This window comes from Vanellus vanellus, assembly GCF_965231255.1.
Source record: "Vanellus vanellus genome assembly, chromosome: 31".
NCBI lineage: Eukaryota > Metazoa > Chordata > Aves > Charadriiformes > Charadriidae > Vanellus > Vanellus vanellus.
The window spans coordinates 518,731-532,223 of record NC_138936.1 but is presented as its reverse complement, the minus strand read 5'-3'; the positions used below and the strand labels follow the sequence as shown (position 1 = coordinate 532,223).

The following is a 13,493-nucleotide window of genomic DNA, read 5'->3' as shown; positions in this document are numbered from 1 at the left end:
TTGAGTTGGGAGAGCAAGGTGTCGCGGATGCCGTGCTTCCTCACCAGGTGCTCCCGCATGGTGGTGGTGCTGTTGTGGAAGGAGAGCTGCTTCTTGCAGATGTTGCACTCCACGTAGGCGTCCCCCAGCTTGGTGTAATAGTTCCACACTTTGGACTTGCGGCGGTCGACGTAGAGCGCCGGGCTGGTGCCGTCCTGACCGCTGCCGCCGCCGCCGCCACCGCCTCCTTTCTCCCGCTTCCTCCGCGACGCCGGTCCCAGGTTGGCGGCCGCCACGCTGTAGGTGGTGAAGACCATCGGGATTTCCTCTGCGGAGACAAACGCAACACGTTGTGGCCTCGAATTTTTCGTTTTTCACCTCCCTTCGGAGCTTCGTCCGAGCTGCCGAGCGCCGCCTTCGCACGCTGCTTTTAATGAGGGTGTTTTTTGGGGGGGAAATGGTCAAAACGGCGCGCCTACCTTGTACCGTCGGCGGGAGGAGAGGGAGAGACGGCTCCTCCGTCGCCTCCTCCTTCGGCTGCGCCTCTCCGCCGTTGTCCTCCGGCTTGAGGCGTTTCTGCAGGAGCTGAGGGGCTCCATGGGGGTGTCCGTCGGCCATGGCCGCCCGCGCGCCGCTGCGGAGACGGGGAAACGGGGATCACCACAACAATTCCCTTCCGGCTCCCCGTTTCGGCAAAGGGGATGCCAAAGCAAACCGGGCCACGTCGTAAACCGGGTGTAAGGAGGGCAACCTCCCTCCAGGCACCGCGAGCGCCGCCGCTGTGCCGCGCGCGCAGGGAAACCACGGGTTCTGCGCCGTGCCTTACCTCCTCTCACCGGCGTCGGGGATGTGCCGCAGCGGTGCTGCCGGGCCCGGAGCTCACCCAGGAGCCCTCCGAGGCACCACCGAGATGGTGAACCGGTGACGGTGAACCCGGTGAAGATGACCCAGTGAAGGTGAACCTGGCAATGGTGAACCTGGTGACCTGATGACCTGGTGACGGTGAACCTGGTGACGGTGAACCCGGCAAAGGTGAACTGGTGAAGATGAACCCAGTGAAGATGACCCGGCAAAGGTGAAGTCGGTGAAGATTAAATGGTGATGGTGAGCCCAGTGACAGTGACCTGATGAAGATGACCTGGTGAAGATGAACCGGCAAAGGTGGATCTGGTGAAGGTGAACCTGGTGGCAGAGATGCCCCGGTGGTGGTGAACTTGGCAAAGATGACCTGGTGGTGGTGAACCCACAACAGTGAACTGGTAAAAACAATCCCGGTGACGGTGACCCAGTGACAGTGAAGTGGCGAAGATGACCCGGCGATGGTGAACTGGTCAAGATAAACCCAGTGAAGGTGACCCAGCGATGGTGAACCCAGTGAAGAACTGGTGACGGTGAACTAATGAAGATGACCTGGTGAAGATGAACCCGGTGACGGTGAACCGGTGAGGGTGACCTGGTGACGGTGAACCAGCACTGGTCAACCTGCTGATGGTGAACCTGGTGAAGGTCAACCTGGTGATGGTGAACCCATGAAGATGACCCAGCGATGGTGAACCCGGTGAAGACTCTTCCGGTGACGGTGACCCGGTGCAGCCACGGTGTCCCCTCGGCGCCACCCTGCGCCGGCCTCCCCCGATGGCCACCGGGGTCTCACCGTGCCGGCCCACGGCTGTGCCGGCCAGCCCGGGGGCGTCGGGGCAACTGATGGGACAGCTTTTGGTGGGAGACCCTCATCTCCGTCCCCCCACGGAGGTCACCGCGCCGCTGATGTCACCTTTCGGGCCGTTTTCAGGGGATTTCGCCCCGAAAATGTTTTCCGCCTCTACCCACGGGCGTTCGGCCTCTCCGGCTCCTGACTGCTGCCGGTGTTACATCTGGCACATCCCCACCGGAGCTTGGACGGGGGAAATGAGGAGATGGTTAACGAGCGGCGGCTCGTTAAATACTCACGCCTTCGTCAGTGGAGGGGGACGCGGGAGCCGGAGGGGGACGCGGGAGCCGGAGTGACCCTTTCACCGGGAAGTAATTAATCTACGGCTCCTCTCAAAAGTTCCTGCTGGGGATGGAGGTGCTCGTGAGCGGCGGGAGGGCTAATTAGGCTTAGCGCTAATTAGATCATGAAGGAGGAGTCACCAGCGTCGTTCTGATCCCCTCCCACGCCAGCGCTTCTCCCCCGTCCGGGCTGTTTCGGCTCGGGGAGCTCCAGCCCGCGGCTCGCAGCCCCGCGCGTCGCCCCCACGTCACCGGAGCGCGTCAAAACCGCCTGGAAACAAACAAACAAAAAAGGCCCGAAAAGGGCTCGTTTTGGGGCTGCTGCGGGTGGCCGCGCCCCCGCTCCTCCCGGCCGCCAGGGGGCGCTGCGCCCCACCGCGGCGGCGCTCCGCTCCTCCGCCCGCCTCACGTGGGCTCCTCCTCCCACACCCCCACCCCTCCAGCCAATGAGAAGCCGCGCCGGCGTCACGTGAGGGGGGCGCAGGTCGGCGTCAGGGGAAGACGGAGCGCCGCGGCGTCGGGCGGCCGCCATGGACCAGGCCGGGAAGGAGAAGGAGGCGCTGCAGCTCCTGGCCGAGGCCGACAAGAAGGTCCGCGGCTCCCAGTCCTTCTTCGCCGGCCTCTTCGGGTGAGCGCGGCCCGCTCGGCCCGCGGCTGGGACCTTCCCCGGGCGCCTGACAGCGGCGGGGGGGGGCTTGGGGAGGAAGGAGCTAGGCCTGGGGGGGAGGGGGGGGGGTGCTGGGGAGGCAGGGAAGGGGTGTGAGGAGCTTCTGAGGTGAACGTCCTGGGTCTTGGGGGGGTTGTGGGGTGGGGGGGGTGGGATGGGAGCAGGGAAGGGGTGTAAGGAGGTTCTGGGGGTCTTTGGGATGAAGGTTTTTGGTTCTGGGGTGAGTATTAGGCACTGAGGGGGTGCTGGGGGGGCAGAGAAGGGATGTTATGAGATTTGGGGGATTTATGATGAAGGTGCTGTCCCCTGGGGGGGCTTTGGGGTGAAGAATAGGTACTGAGAAGCAAAGGGGGTTTAGAAGCTTCTGTGGGGCTTTGGGATGAAGGTTTTTGGCTCTGGAGGGCTTTGAGGGTGAAGAGTGGGTGCTGTAGGGCAGAGAAGGAGTTCTAAGAGCTTCTGTGGGGCTTTGGGATGAAGGGTTTTGGCCCTGGGGGGAGTGGGGGTTTGGGGGTGAGGGGTGGGTGCTGGGGGCTCAGAGAAGGGGTGTGAGGAGCTTCTGAGGTGAACGTCCCGGGGGAGTTGTGGGATGGGAGGGGGCATGGAAGGGGTGTAAGTAGGTTCTGGGGGTCTTTGGGATGAAGGTTTGGCTGTGGGGGAGCTTTGGGGTGAGTATTAGGCACTGAGGGGGTGCTGGGGGGGCAGAGAAGGGATGTTATGAGATTTGGGGGATTTGTGATGAAGGTGCTGTCCCCTGGGGGGGCTTTGGGGTGAAGAATAGGCACTGAGAGGCAAAGGGGTTTTAAGAGCTTCTGTGGGGCTTTGGGATGAAGGTTTTTGGCTCTGGAGGGCTTTGAGGGTGAAGAGTGGGTGCTGTAGGGCAGAGAAGGAGTTCTAAGAGCTTCTGTGGGGCTTTGGGATAAGGGTTTTTGGCTTTGGGGGTGAGCGGTGGGCACTGAGGGGGTACAGGGGGGTGGCAGAGGCTGTTTGGGGCACATTATGGGGCGAGGGGGAGGGGGAAGGCTTTTAAAAGCCTCTTATTGCCGCTCAGTGCGGCCTGAACTCGTCCCCCCCTTTCCCTTTGGGCTTAAAACCAGTTCAAATGGGTTTGGTTTGGGTGTTTTTTTTGTTTTAAGTTTGCAATCCGGCTCCTCGGGGGGCCTCCTCCCCCTCACCCCGCGTCGTACCTGCGAGGGACGAACTTGGAGGGGGGGACACGACTTCGATTTACCCCCTCGGTGCAAAGACCTGGCTTTTAACTCCGGCTTTGCGCAAGCGCGGTGCCGGGGGAGAATCAAAACACCAAAAAGAGGCCCTTGCCACTACAAAATTTGGCTCGAACCGGGCGATCTGGTGAAAGAGGGCGAGCGTGATAAGGGGGGAGGTTTGTTTTTCCTCAGGCTGCGGTTGGGAAGGAGACGCTGGGGGCAGGTTTTGTGCGTGGGGGTGACCGGAGAGCCGTGATTGCTGCTGCCCTTCGTGTCACCGCCTTGCCCTCAGCTCTTCCCCTTCCTTAACGCGATTTCTCTGCTCCAAATTAACGTCGGGCGGGAAACTCGGGGGTTTTAGGTGTTTAACAGCAATTTTGAATGGCGGTTGGGGTTCTCCTGCTGCCCCGTCTCTAACTTCAGGTTGCCAGTGGGGCAGAGGAAAGGCGAACAAAACTTGTGCTTAAAAAAAAAAAAAAAACCCAAACATAACAAACCCTTAAAAACCCACAAACGCAACTGTAATAAGCTCCCTTGAGTCACCGGCCGGGATTTCTGGGCGGAATGGGCTGAGTCAGCAGAGAAACACGCTCACCGGTGAGCTGCGAGGTGGTGCTCGTGTGCCGCAGCCTCTGCCTTTTAAAAGGGATCGTCGCTGGCTCCCTCCCCGCTCCCCTCAGGCTGCTTTTTTGGGGGCCAGGAGGTTTTTTTTGGGGGCCATGAGGGTTTTTTTTGGGGGCTGGGAGGGCGCTCCAGCTGTGTCCCCAGTGGCAGAGGGAAGCCGAGAGCCGGTGCTCCCTCGCCGCGAGCAGCGTGGGCTCGTTTGGGACGGGCGCTTGGCCCCTTTGCTGCGGGAGGGATTCCTCGGCTCGTTAATTATTAATTAAAAAGCCCTTCTGTGAAGAGCTGGCCCAGCTCCCGCTGTCTGCGGGGAGATGGAGAGCGAGGAAAGGTTTTGGGGGGGAAGCGCGATTCCTCCGGCCGTGCCAACCACCGGCCCGCCTGCCAGCTTCAGCTCGCAGCAAGCTCGCTCGTCTCTTCCCCGTTAGCCTCTGTTTTAATTGCGGCTTCCTAAAAAGAGTCCTGCAGGGGCTGGATCCCTCAGCCCCGTGGAGCTGGGAGAGCCCTGGGGGACCCTCTCAGCCGGAGAGGAGCCATGCGCTTGTTTTTTTTCCTGCTGGGCCGCAGGTTTTGAGCTTCCCAGCAGGGGTTAATGCGACGCCCGCTTTCTGTTTGCTTCCAGGGGCTCCTCCAGGATAGAGGAAGCATGCGACATCTACGCCCGAGCAGCGAACATGTTCAAAATGGCCAAAAACTGGAGCGGTACGTAAGAATGCAGCCGGGAGCTTTTGCCCTGGGACGGGGGTGCAGTTTTCTCGCCTCCTCTGGGTCCGAAAATGGGCTGGATGCCGCTGCCTTTAGTTTAACTCCATTTTCGAGGAGGGTTAACGTGGTTTTTCCACCCCGTCTCTCCGAGATGATGCTCCTGAGCCCCCTCTCTCCTCTTCCAGCCGCGGGGAATGCCTTTTGCCAGGCGGCCCAGCTCCACCTGCAGCTGCAGAGCAAGCACGACGCCGCCACCAACTTCGTGGACGCGGGCAACGCCTTCAAGAAAGCTGACCCGCAAGGTAAGGACTCCGTTTCCCTCCGGCATTCCCGAGCCGGCGGAAGCTCTCAGCCTCTCCCGAGCTGAGCTGAGCTGGGGAGACCCGTATAAACGCCCCGATTTTGGTTGGCGGAGGCTGCACGTCGCGCGTTTTTCCCCTGCGTTTCTGCCCCGTTACGTGAGAGCACGTGTCATCCCCTCTCCTCCTCCTCCCGACACCTTTGGGAGCCTGACGAGATGCCGTGGGCTAGATTTGACGTGCTTCCCTCCGAGCCGTCAGTCGCTCCGGCAAGCAAAGTTCACCTCCGCGCCTGGCCGGATGACGTCGGTGGCTTTTTTATTCCTCCCCTTTCCCTCCTCCTTTTCCTCCCTCTGCGGGAATCCCGGTGCTGCCCGCCGAGCCTGACTCGGAGCATATGGCTTGGGCTGAAACCGTAAGAAAAAGGGGTTTGGCGGTGATTCAGGCGCCATGGCGGGGATCTGCTCTGGCGTGGGAGAGCAGCTCCAGGGCTGCCCGGTGTTGCCGGACCCGCTGAGAGGAACCTCTCCTCCTTCTCGCCGGGCTTTCCGTTGGCTGCGGTGGGACGGGACAGGAGTTGGGGCTTCCAAGCTCCCTCCTGCCTGACCTGTGGTGACCAGTGACCTCAGGTGTCCGTACTGGGACCGGTTCAACGTCTTTGTCGGTGACGTAGTGGCGTCAAGGGCGAGTTTGCCGATGCCACGGAGGTGTGTGGTGACAGCTGGAGGGACAGGATGCCACCCAGAGGGACCGGGACAGGCTGGAGAGGTGTGAACCTCGTGAAGTTCAACCAGGGAGGTTGAACACAAGGTGTTCCCTGTGGGTGGGGGGAACCCCCAAACACGAATCCAGGCTGGGATCCTTGAGGAGGAGGACCTGGGGGGACTGGTGGGTGAGGAGCTCGACAGGAGGGGGGAGATTTCCATGAGGTATCGGGGAGAAATTCTTCTCGCTGAGGGTGGTGGGGCCGGGTTGCCCCGAGAAGCTGCGGGTGCCCCTGGAGGTGTTCAAGGCCAGGTTGGACGGGACTTTGGGCAACCTGGGCTAGCAGAAGACGTCCCTGCCTGTGGCAGAGGGGTGGATTAGATGATCTTTGAGTTCCCTTCTGACCCAAACCTCTACGATCTGGATCTTTTACGGTGGTGGAAGCTGACGAGCGCGCGCGCCCTCGGGTTTAGGATGCGACGAGGGGAAGGAGCGCGTTTCCCCGCGCCGCCGCTGCGCCGCTCCTGCCAAAGCCTCTCGCCGGTGCCGCTGCCGCCCCCGGGGTTAACTGTGCCGCATCGCTTCGGGTGATTTTTCCCGAGAAGATAATGAAGTAACCTGAGGAGAAAACAAATTTAATCTCATGGAGGATTTGCTTAATCTCCCGGAGATTTATGTTCCGATTATCCCCTGGCGCTGCTCTCGACCTGTGTTTTCCTCTCTCGAGTGGCTGCCTGAGCCCAAACGCGCCCACTCCCCTCCCCCCTCCTCCCCGCTGCCTTTTGGCAAATCGGAGGGGGAAGGCTGAGGCTGCCTCTTCCCAACGGGGGCAAAAACCTTCCCAAATTCACTGCCTGCGCTGCCCGGAGCCTTCGGCGGGTGAACTGTTTGACGGGAGACGGCAGGATGGAGACAAAACCCTGCGGAGGTCGGGGAGGGGGGGGAAAAACCCACGTGGTTGACCACCACCTGCGTGTCCTCGGCGAAGGGATTCGGTCCTCGGAGCAGTTTTACGCGAGGGCTGCGGGCAGCGGCGCCGGAGGGCTGTGGGGCCGCGGTCCCTCGTGTCGGCTGCCGCGCCGATTTGGGATCCAGCCCCTCTTCCCTCCTCTTTTCCCTCGTCCCACGTCCCCGGGGCTGGCTGCGGTGACGGCCCTCAGTCAGGCGGCAGCGCGGCGAGCCCGACAGTTGGGAGCAGTTCAGAAAAAAGCTCCGTCTCCTGGAGCTTGGCATTTTGCTGCGGCAGAGTTCCTCCCACGCCTCTTCGGAGACAGCCGGGGGGGGGGAAAAAGCAGCTCCTCCCAAAATACAGCGAAACGCTGCAGCTTCAGCTCCCCCCCCCCCTGCATTCCTCCTCACTCCATCCTGCGGTGGAGCCCAGCGATGAGCTTTTGGGGTGAAAGACCGCAAATTTGAGTGAAATCCCACCCGGTGGTGTCCTGTGGGGGCACAGCGGGGGGCTGTGGTGTCCCTGTGGAGGCTCATCCCTTCACAGCCCCGACCTCCTGCACCCCAAATAATGTGGTTTTTTTTTTTTTGTGTTGTGGGCAATAAATAACTCTCTCCTGCGTCCCGGGCGGTGCGGGGCGGTGGAAGGAGCGGCGCTGGGTTCTGCTTTTCACCGCCCGCGTGCTCCGGGGACCTCAGGAGATGTGTCCCGTCCCCTTCCCCTGTTGCCGTCCCCCCCCTCGGCTGCGGCACGGCGCGGTGCAAGCGCGGCAGCACCGTCTCCTCAGCCTTTGGCAAGCTCCGAGGCTGCCGTGCAAACCCAAAACCGCTCCGTGTGCCCCTTTGGCTTCGGATAACTCCTGTCCACGGTGGCATTGGGGGTTCAAATAGGTACAAAAAGCGGATGCGGTGGCAGGTGACCGGAGAGAGGTCCGGTACCGGCAAAAGCAGCCCAAATTGGGGCGAGAGTGCCGGTGGAGGGAGAGCCTTTGGTTTGCTGTCCGGTCGCTGTCACCGCTGCCGTGCTCTCCATTCCCCTCCTCGAAGCCCCGGAGCTTCGGCAGCTTTTGATCTTGTAAATTAGAAATCCTCGGGGAAAGCTGGGAGCGGGACGGGACACACAAAACATCACCGCTCCTCCAAAACACCCCAAATCGGTCCTTTGTTTTTTTTTTTTTGTCTCCGCAGAGGCCATTAACTGTTTGATCAGAGCCATCGAGATCTACACAGACATGGTAAAGCCCTTAAACTCTCTGCTCGGAGCGGCCACGGCCGCTGCGGGAGGGAGGGAGGGTGGTGAGGCCGAAGGCTCTGACCCTCCTCTCCGTGCCCCTCTCTGAGCTCAGAGAAGCTGTTTGGGGGTCTCAGCTTGGTGGTTTCATCCATCTCCAGGGCTGGGACCAGTAAGAGCTGGAGGCAGACGCCTGCTGGGCAGGGGCTGAAGGCTTTCCCTCAGCGCTGGGAAGGGTCGGAGCGGTTCTCCGGCTCCTTTTGGGCCGGGAACGCTCATCCCAGCGCCGGCCCGCGTCCTCCATCCTCCTTTTTCCGCTTCCAGGGTCGGTTCACCATCGCCGCGAAGCACCACATATCCATAGCGGAAATCTATGAGACGGAGCTGGTGGATATCGAAAAGGTAAAAAAAAAAAAAAAGCCGGAGGGGAACGCCGGGGGGGGCGGCTGCGCGTCCTCCCCCTTCCCTAAACGCCACCCTCGATCCAAACGGGAATTCGGGAGCGGTTTTTAAAAGGCTTCGTGGCCGGGGAGGGCTTTGCGGATTCACCGCGGTCCCAAGCCCGGAGCTGTGGGGTTTGGTGGCCTCAAGTGGGCGACTATTTGCCCGCTGTTTATTTTTTAAAGCCCGCCGGGATGGCTTTAAACCCCGAAAATACCGGCGACGCTTCCCTGCTGCGTGTCAGCCCCGCGCGAACCCATCGGAACGGCCTTGACGCCGCAGTGAACGAAAGGGACTTTTTTTTTTTTTTTTTTTTTTTTAAAAAAAAAAATAGAATTATAAAATAAAGCGAGCTCGGGGCTCGCGTGGGCGGCCGGGAAGCGCGAGAACGGTTTGGTTGGAGCCATCTGAGAAGGAATCGCGGCGGAGGCAGTGAAGCTCTCCTCCGGCTTCCCGGGAGCCTGCGGCGTCCCCACCGATGCTGTTCCTGCCCTCGCGGCTCCGGATTCTGACTCAACGGGGTGTTTTTTGCATGATTTTGTTGTGTGTTTTTTTTTTTTATTATTATTATTATTTATTCCCGGACTATAAACCGGGTTTGTTTTAAAGGGGAAACGAAGTTTCCGCATCCTGCGTGGATGTAATTCGCTCTTCCCGGATTGATTTTTGAGCTCTTTTCCGCGCTCTTTCCCAGCGAGATGCTCTTGACGCCGCGGGAATAACCCTCGGCGCTCCGGGGGAAAAGCCCGGCTTCGCTGGCTCCCGTTTGGGGGGGGGAAAAAAACCTTTCCTCTGCTCCGTGGCCGCCGTCCCCCTTCTTCCATCCTCAAATTTAGCCGCCCGCTGGGTCCCCGCTTTGTTGGCAGGAGACGGGGTGTGAAACGCGCCCGCGGGCAGCCGGGAGATGAGCCGCCCCCTCCGAAAATGGGCTGAAAAGAGGAAAATCACTTGAGTTTTGGGAGGAGGGGGAGGAGGAAAGAAGCCTATTTCTGCCCTGGCCCCGCTGCCGGGGCGCTCCCCGCCTTGTCCGGGCTCCTCGTGCCGCGCTGACCTTGTCTCGGCGGGGAACCGCCGGCCGGTTGCCACCTTGGGCCGGGAGCTGGCCCCGGCGGCCGGCACAGATGGCAGCGGAAGCTGCGTGGGCGGCTCGGAGCGGGCGCGCAGGCTCGGCAGCTCCCCTATCTTTATATTTTTATCTATATTTTATATATTTATTTTATATTTTTTTTTTTTTTTTATGCTACGCCCTGACTGCCTTTGCTTTCCTCCTAGGCCATAGCCCACTACGAGCAGGCTGCGGATTACTACAAAGGGGAAGAATCCAACAGGTAAAAAAGCTCCGCGCTCCCCCGCCGCGGGATCAGGGTCAGGGAACAGATGGTGGCCGAGGTGGTGGTGGTGGTGGTTTGTTGTTGTTTTTTCTCACCGAAACCCCACTTTGGGTGGTTTTCCTGCTTCCTGAACCTTCCCGCTGGGCTTTTCCCCACGGGGAACCCCCGTTCCTGGCGTTGGGGTGGCAGCAGCGCTGTTAGGGGTGGGGGGACGACACGTTTGCGTGGTTTTCCCATCGGAGAGCGCTGCCCTGAGCTCTGCCGTTCTCCCCAGCTCGGCCAACAAGTGTCTGCTGAAGGTGGCCACCTACGCGGCCCAGCTGGAGCAGTACCAGAAAGCCGTGGAGATCTACGAGCAGGTCGGTGCCTCCTCGGCGGCAGCGGGAAGACGCCGCTTTCCCCCTCCTCCTGCGGCAAAGGGGGACCCCCCCTCCCCAAATAATTTGGCGGGAAGGGGTGGGGACGACGGGAAGAAGCTCCCACCGTGGGTTGTCTTCTCCAGGTGGGCACCAGCGCCATGGACAGTCCCCTGCTCAAGTACAGCGCCAAGGAGTACTTCTTCAAGGCCGCCCTCTGCCACTTCTGCATCGACATGCTCAACGCCAAGGTGGGGGACCGGGACGGGGACGGGATACGGGGGCGGGGGGGGGGGGCTGCGGCAGCCGGGGCTTGGCCAGGGGCTAGCGGCAGTGCTGGGCCGCTGCGCTGAGTGAGGTCCCCAAACCGGCCCACCCGCGCGAGCTTCTCCACGGGGGGGTCATCCGCATCCCCTTTCTCCCTCTCCCTCCTCCCCTTTCTCCCTCTCCCTCCTCCCCTTTCTCCCTCTCCCTCCTCCCCTTTCTCCCTCTCCCTCCTCCCCTTTCTCCCTCTCCCTCCTCCCCTTTCTCCCTCTCCCTCCTCCCCTTTCTCCCTCTCCCTCCATCTTCCTTCATCCTCCTCCTTCGCTCTGTCCTCCATCCTCTCCCTCCTTCTCTCTACACCTTCTCCCTCTCTGTTGTCTTCCATCCTCCTCCTTCCATCCTCCTCCTTCCATCCTCCTCCTTCCATCCTCCTCCTTCCATCCTCCTCCTTCCATCCTCCTCCTTCCATCCTCCTCCTTCCATCCTCCTCCTTCCATCCTCCTCCTTCCATCCTCCTCCTTCCATCCTCCTCCTTCCATCCTCCTCCTTCCATCCTCCTCCTTCCATCCTCCTCCTTCCATCCTCCTCCTTCCATCCTCCTCCTTCCATCCTCCTCCTTCCATCCTCCTCCTTCCATCCTCCTCCTTCCATCCTCCTCCTTCCATCCTCCTCCTTCCATCCTCCTCCTTCCATCCTCCTCCTTCCATCCTCCTCCTTCCATCCTCCAGCTGGCCGTGCAGAAGTACGAGGAGATGTTTCCAGCCTTCACAGACTCCAGGGAGTGCAAACTGGTCAAGGTGAGCAGCACCCATCCCTCCGTCCTCTCCGCGGCCTCCCCGGGGCCACAAATGCCACCACCACCCCCCCGGTGGCCGGTGGCCACCATCCCCTGCGGTGGGGCCGCTGCGGACTGGCAACTCCCTCCCCTGTTCTCTCCCAGAAATTGCTGGATGCTCACGAGGAGCAGAACATCGACGCCTACACCGATGCGGTAGGTGTGAGGCCGGGGGCGAGGGGGAAAAAAAAAAAGCGGGGAATTCACCCCAAACACGAAGCTTCCTCCCTGCTAACGCCTTCCTCCTCCTCTTCCTCCTCCTCTCCCCCCGCAGGTGAAGGAATACGACTCCATCTCCCGCCTGGACCAGTGGCTCACCACCATGCTGCTCCGCATCAAGAAAACCATCCAGGGCGAGGAGGAGGACTTGCGCTAAGGCGGCCGCGTTCCCTCTCCCTGTGACATCCCATTCCCCTTTGCCGGAGCCATTCCCATTCTCCGGAGACATTCCCGTTTGCCGGAGCCTCTTCTCTCTTTCCCCCCCCCTCCCCCCTTCCCTCCCTTCTCTTGTACATGGTCCCCCCCCCAACTCTGCAGATATTTAACGGTGTAATATATTCCCTGAGCGCCCGCGTTTTGCGCTCTCCGCCTTCCCTCCGGGGGGTCCCCCCAACTTCTCGGGTGGGGGGGCTGGAGGGGGTTTTCCCCTGTCGTCGTTTCCCCCCCCCCATCCTCCCCGGAGGAGGAGGAGGAGGAGGAGGGGGAGGAAGGCAGGCGTTGCATGCGTTGGCGGGGCTCCGCTGGCTGTAGTGCGTCCTACGCAAAGGCAAATAATAAACGTTGCATGAGCGGAGAGGGGCCGGGCCCTGCCTCCATGGGGCCCAGCTTCCCCCCAAAACACCCTGCCTGTGGGGTTACCACCCCCCCTGCCCTCATTAGGGCTGTGTTAATTAACGAGCATGCGCCCTAGACCCCCCCCCTTTCCCCTGGGAGGGGGTCCCTGTACTGCCTCCCCCCCCACACTTATGCCCCATGGCTTCCCCTTAGCCCCGCCTCCTCCTGCAAGGTCACGCCCACAGGGTGGAGTCAACAGTTAGGCCACGCCCCCATATAAAGGCCACGCCCCCAAGGTGGAGTCAATGCACAGGTCCTGCCCCTAAGGTCTCCGTTGTGCCCCATGGGTCACTTCTTGGCCCTGCCCCTTTCCCTAAGCCCCGCCTCCAAGGCGGAGCCAGCAACAAGGCCACGCCCCTCCACTGAGGCCACGCCTCCGGGGCGGATTCAACACACAGGAGCCTTATTGTGCCTTATAGCCCCCTCTCAGCCCCGCCCCTTCGCCGAGGCCCCGCCTAAGGGGTGGAGCGAGCGCACAAGCCCCGCCCCCAATGTGCAGCCAACACCCACTAGCTCACCGCCGAGGCCCCGCCCCCTTCGCTGAGGCCCCGCCCCGCCCCTTTCGACGGCCTATCAGCGCACGCCCCCTCCCTTTACGCGGCGTCGCGGCGTCGCCGCGCTGACGTCACGGCGGCGCCGGCCGACCTGAGGCCCCCCCCGCCCCGCCGGGGCTGTCCGCCGCGCCGCCTGTGCCCGGTGCCGCCATGGCGGGCCGGTGCCCGCTGGTGGAGGACAGCTTCAGCCGCTTGGCTTCCCAGAGCAACGTGTACGGGCTGGCGGCGCTGGCGGGCGGGGAGGGCCCCGGCGGGCTGCTGGCGGCCGCCCTGAAGGGGAAAGTGATTTACTTCCGGTACCACCAACTGCGGCAGCGGCTGCGGCCCGTCGCCGGGGAGCTGCAGTTCACCTACATCCCCGGTCAGGGGGCGGGGGGGGGCGGTTACGGGGGGGCCGGAGTCACGGGGAGGGGGGTTGGGGTCAGGGGGAGGGGTTTATGGGGTCAGGGGAGGGGTTATGGGGTCAGAGGGCACGGGGGTTATAGGGTCGGGGAGGGGCTTATGGGGTCAGGGGGAGGGGCTTATG

General features: G+C 61.8%; 1 protein-coding gene across 1 annotated transcript; it reads left to right on the top strand.

The window, feature by feature from the left end:
- Positions 1-2,461: 2,461 nt before the first annotated feature.
- Positions 2,462-12,372, top strand: NAPA (NSF attachment protein alpha). Its single transcript, XM_082496787.1, has 11 exons — positions 2,462-2,599; positions 5,087-5,166; positions 5,355-5,471; positions 8,310-8,356; positions 8,677-8,754; positions 10,066-10,121; positions 10,399-10,483; positions 10,627-10,731; positions 11,473-11,541; positions 11,685-11,735; positions 11,854-12,372. The coding sequence occupies exons 1-11, from the start codon at positions 2,502-2,504 to the stop codon at positions 11,953-11,955; spliced, it is 888 nt and encodes a 295-aa protein (XP_082352913.1). The 5' UTR covers positions 2,462-2,501; the 3' UTR covers positions 11,956-12,372.
- The last annotated feature ends 1,121 nt before the right edge of the window (positions 12,373-13,493 follow it).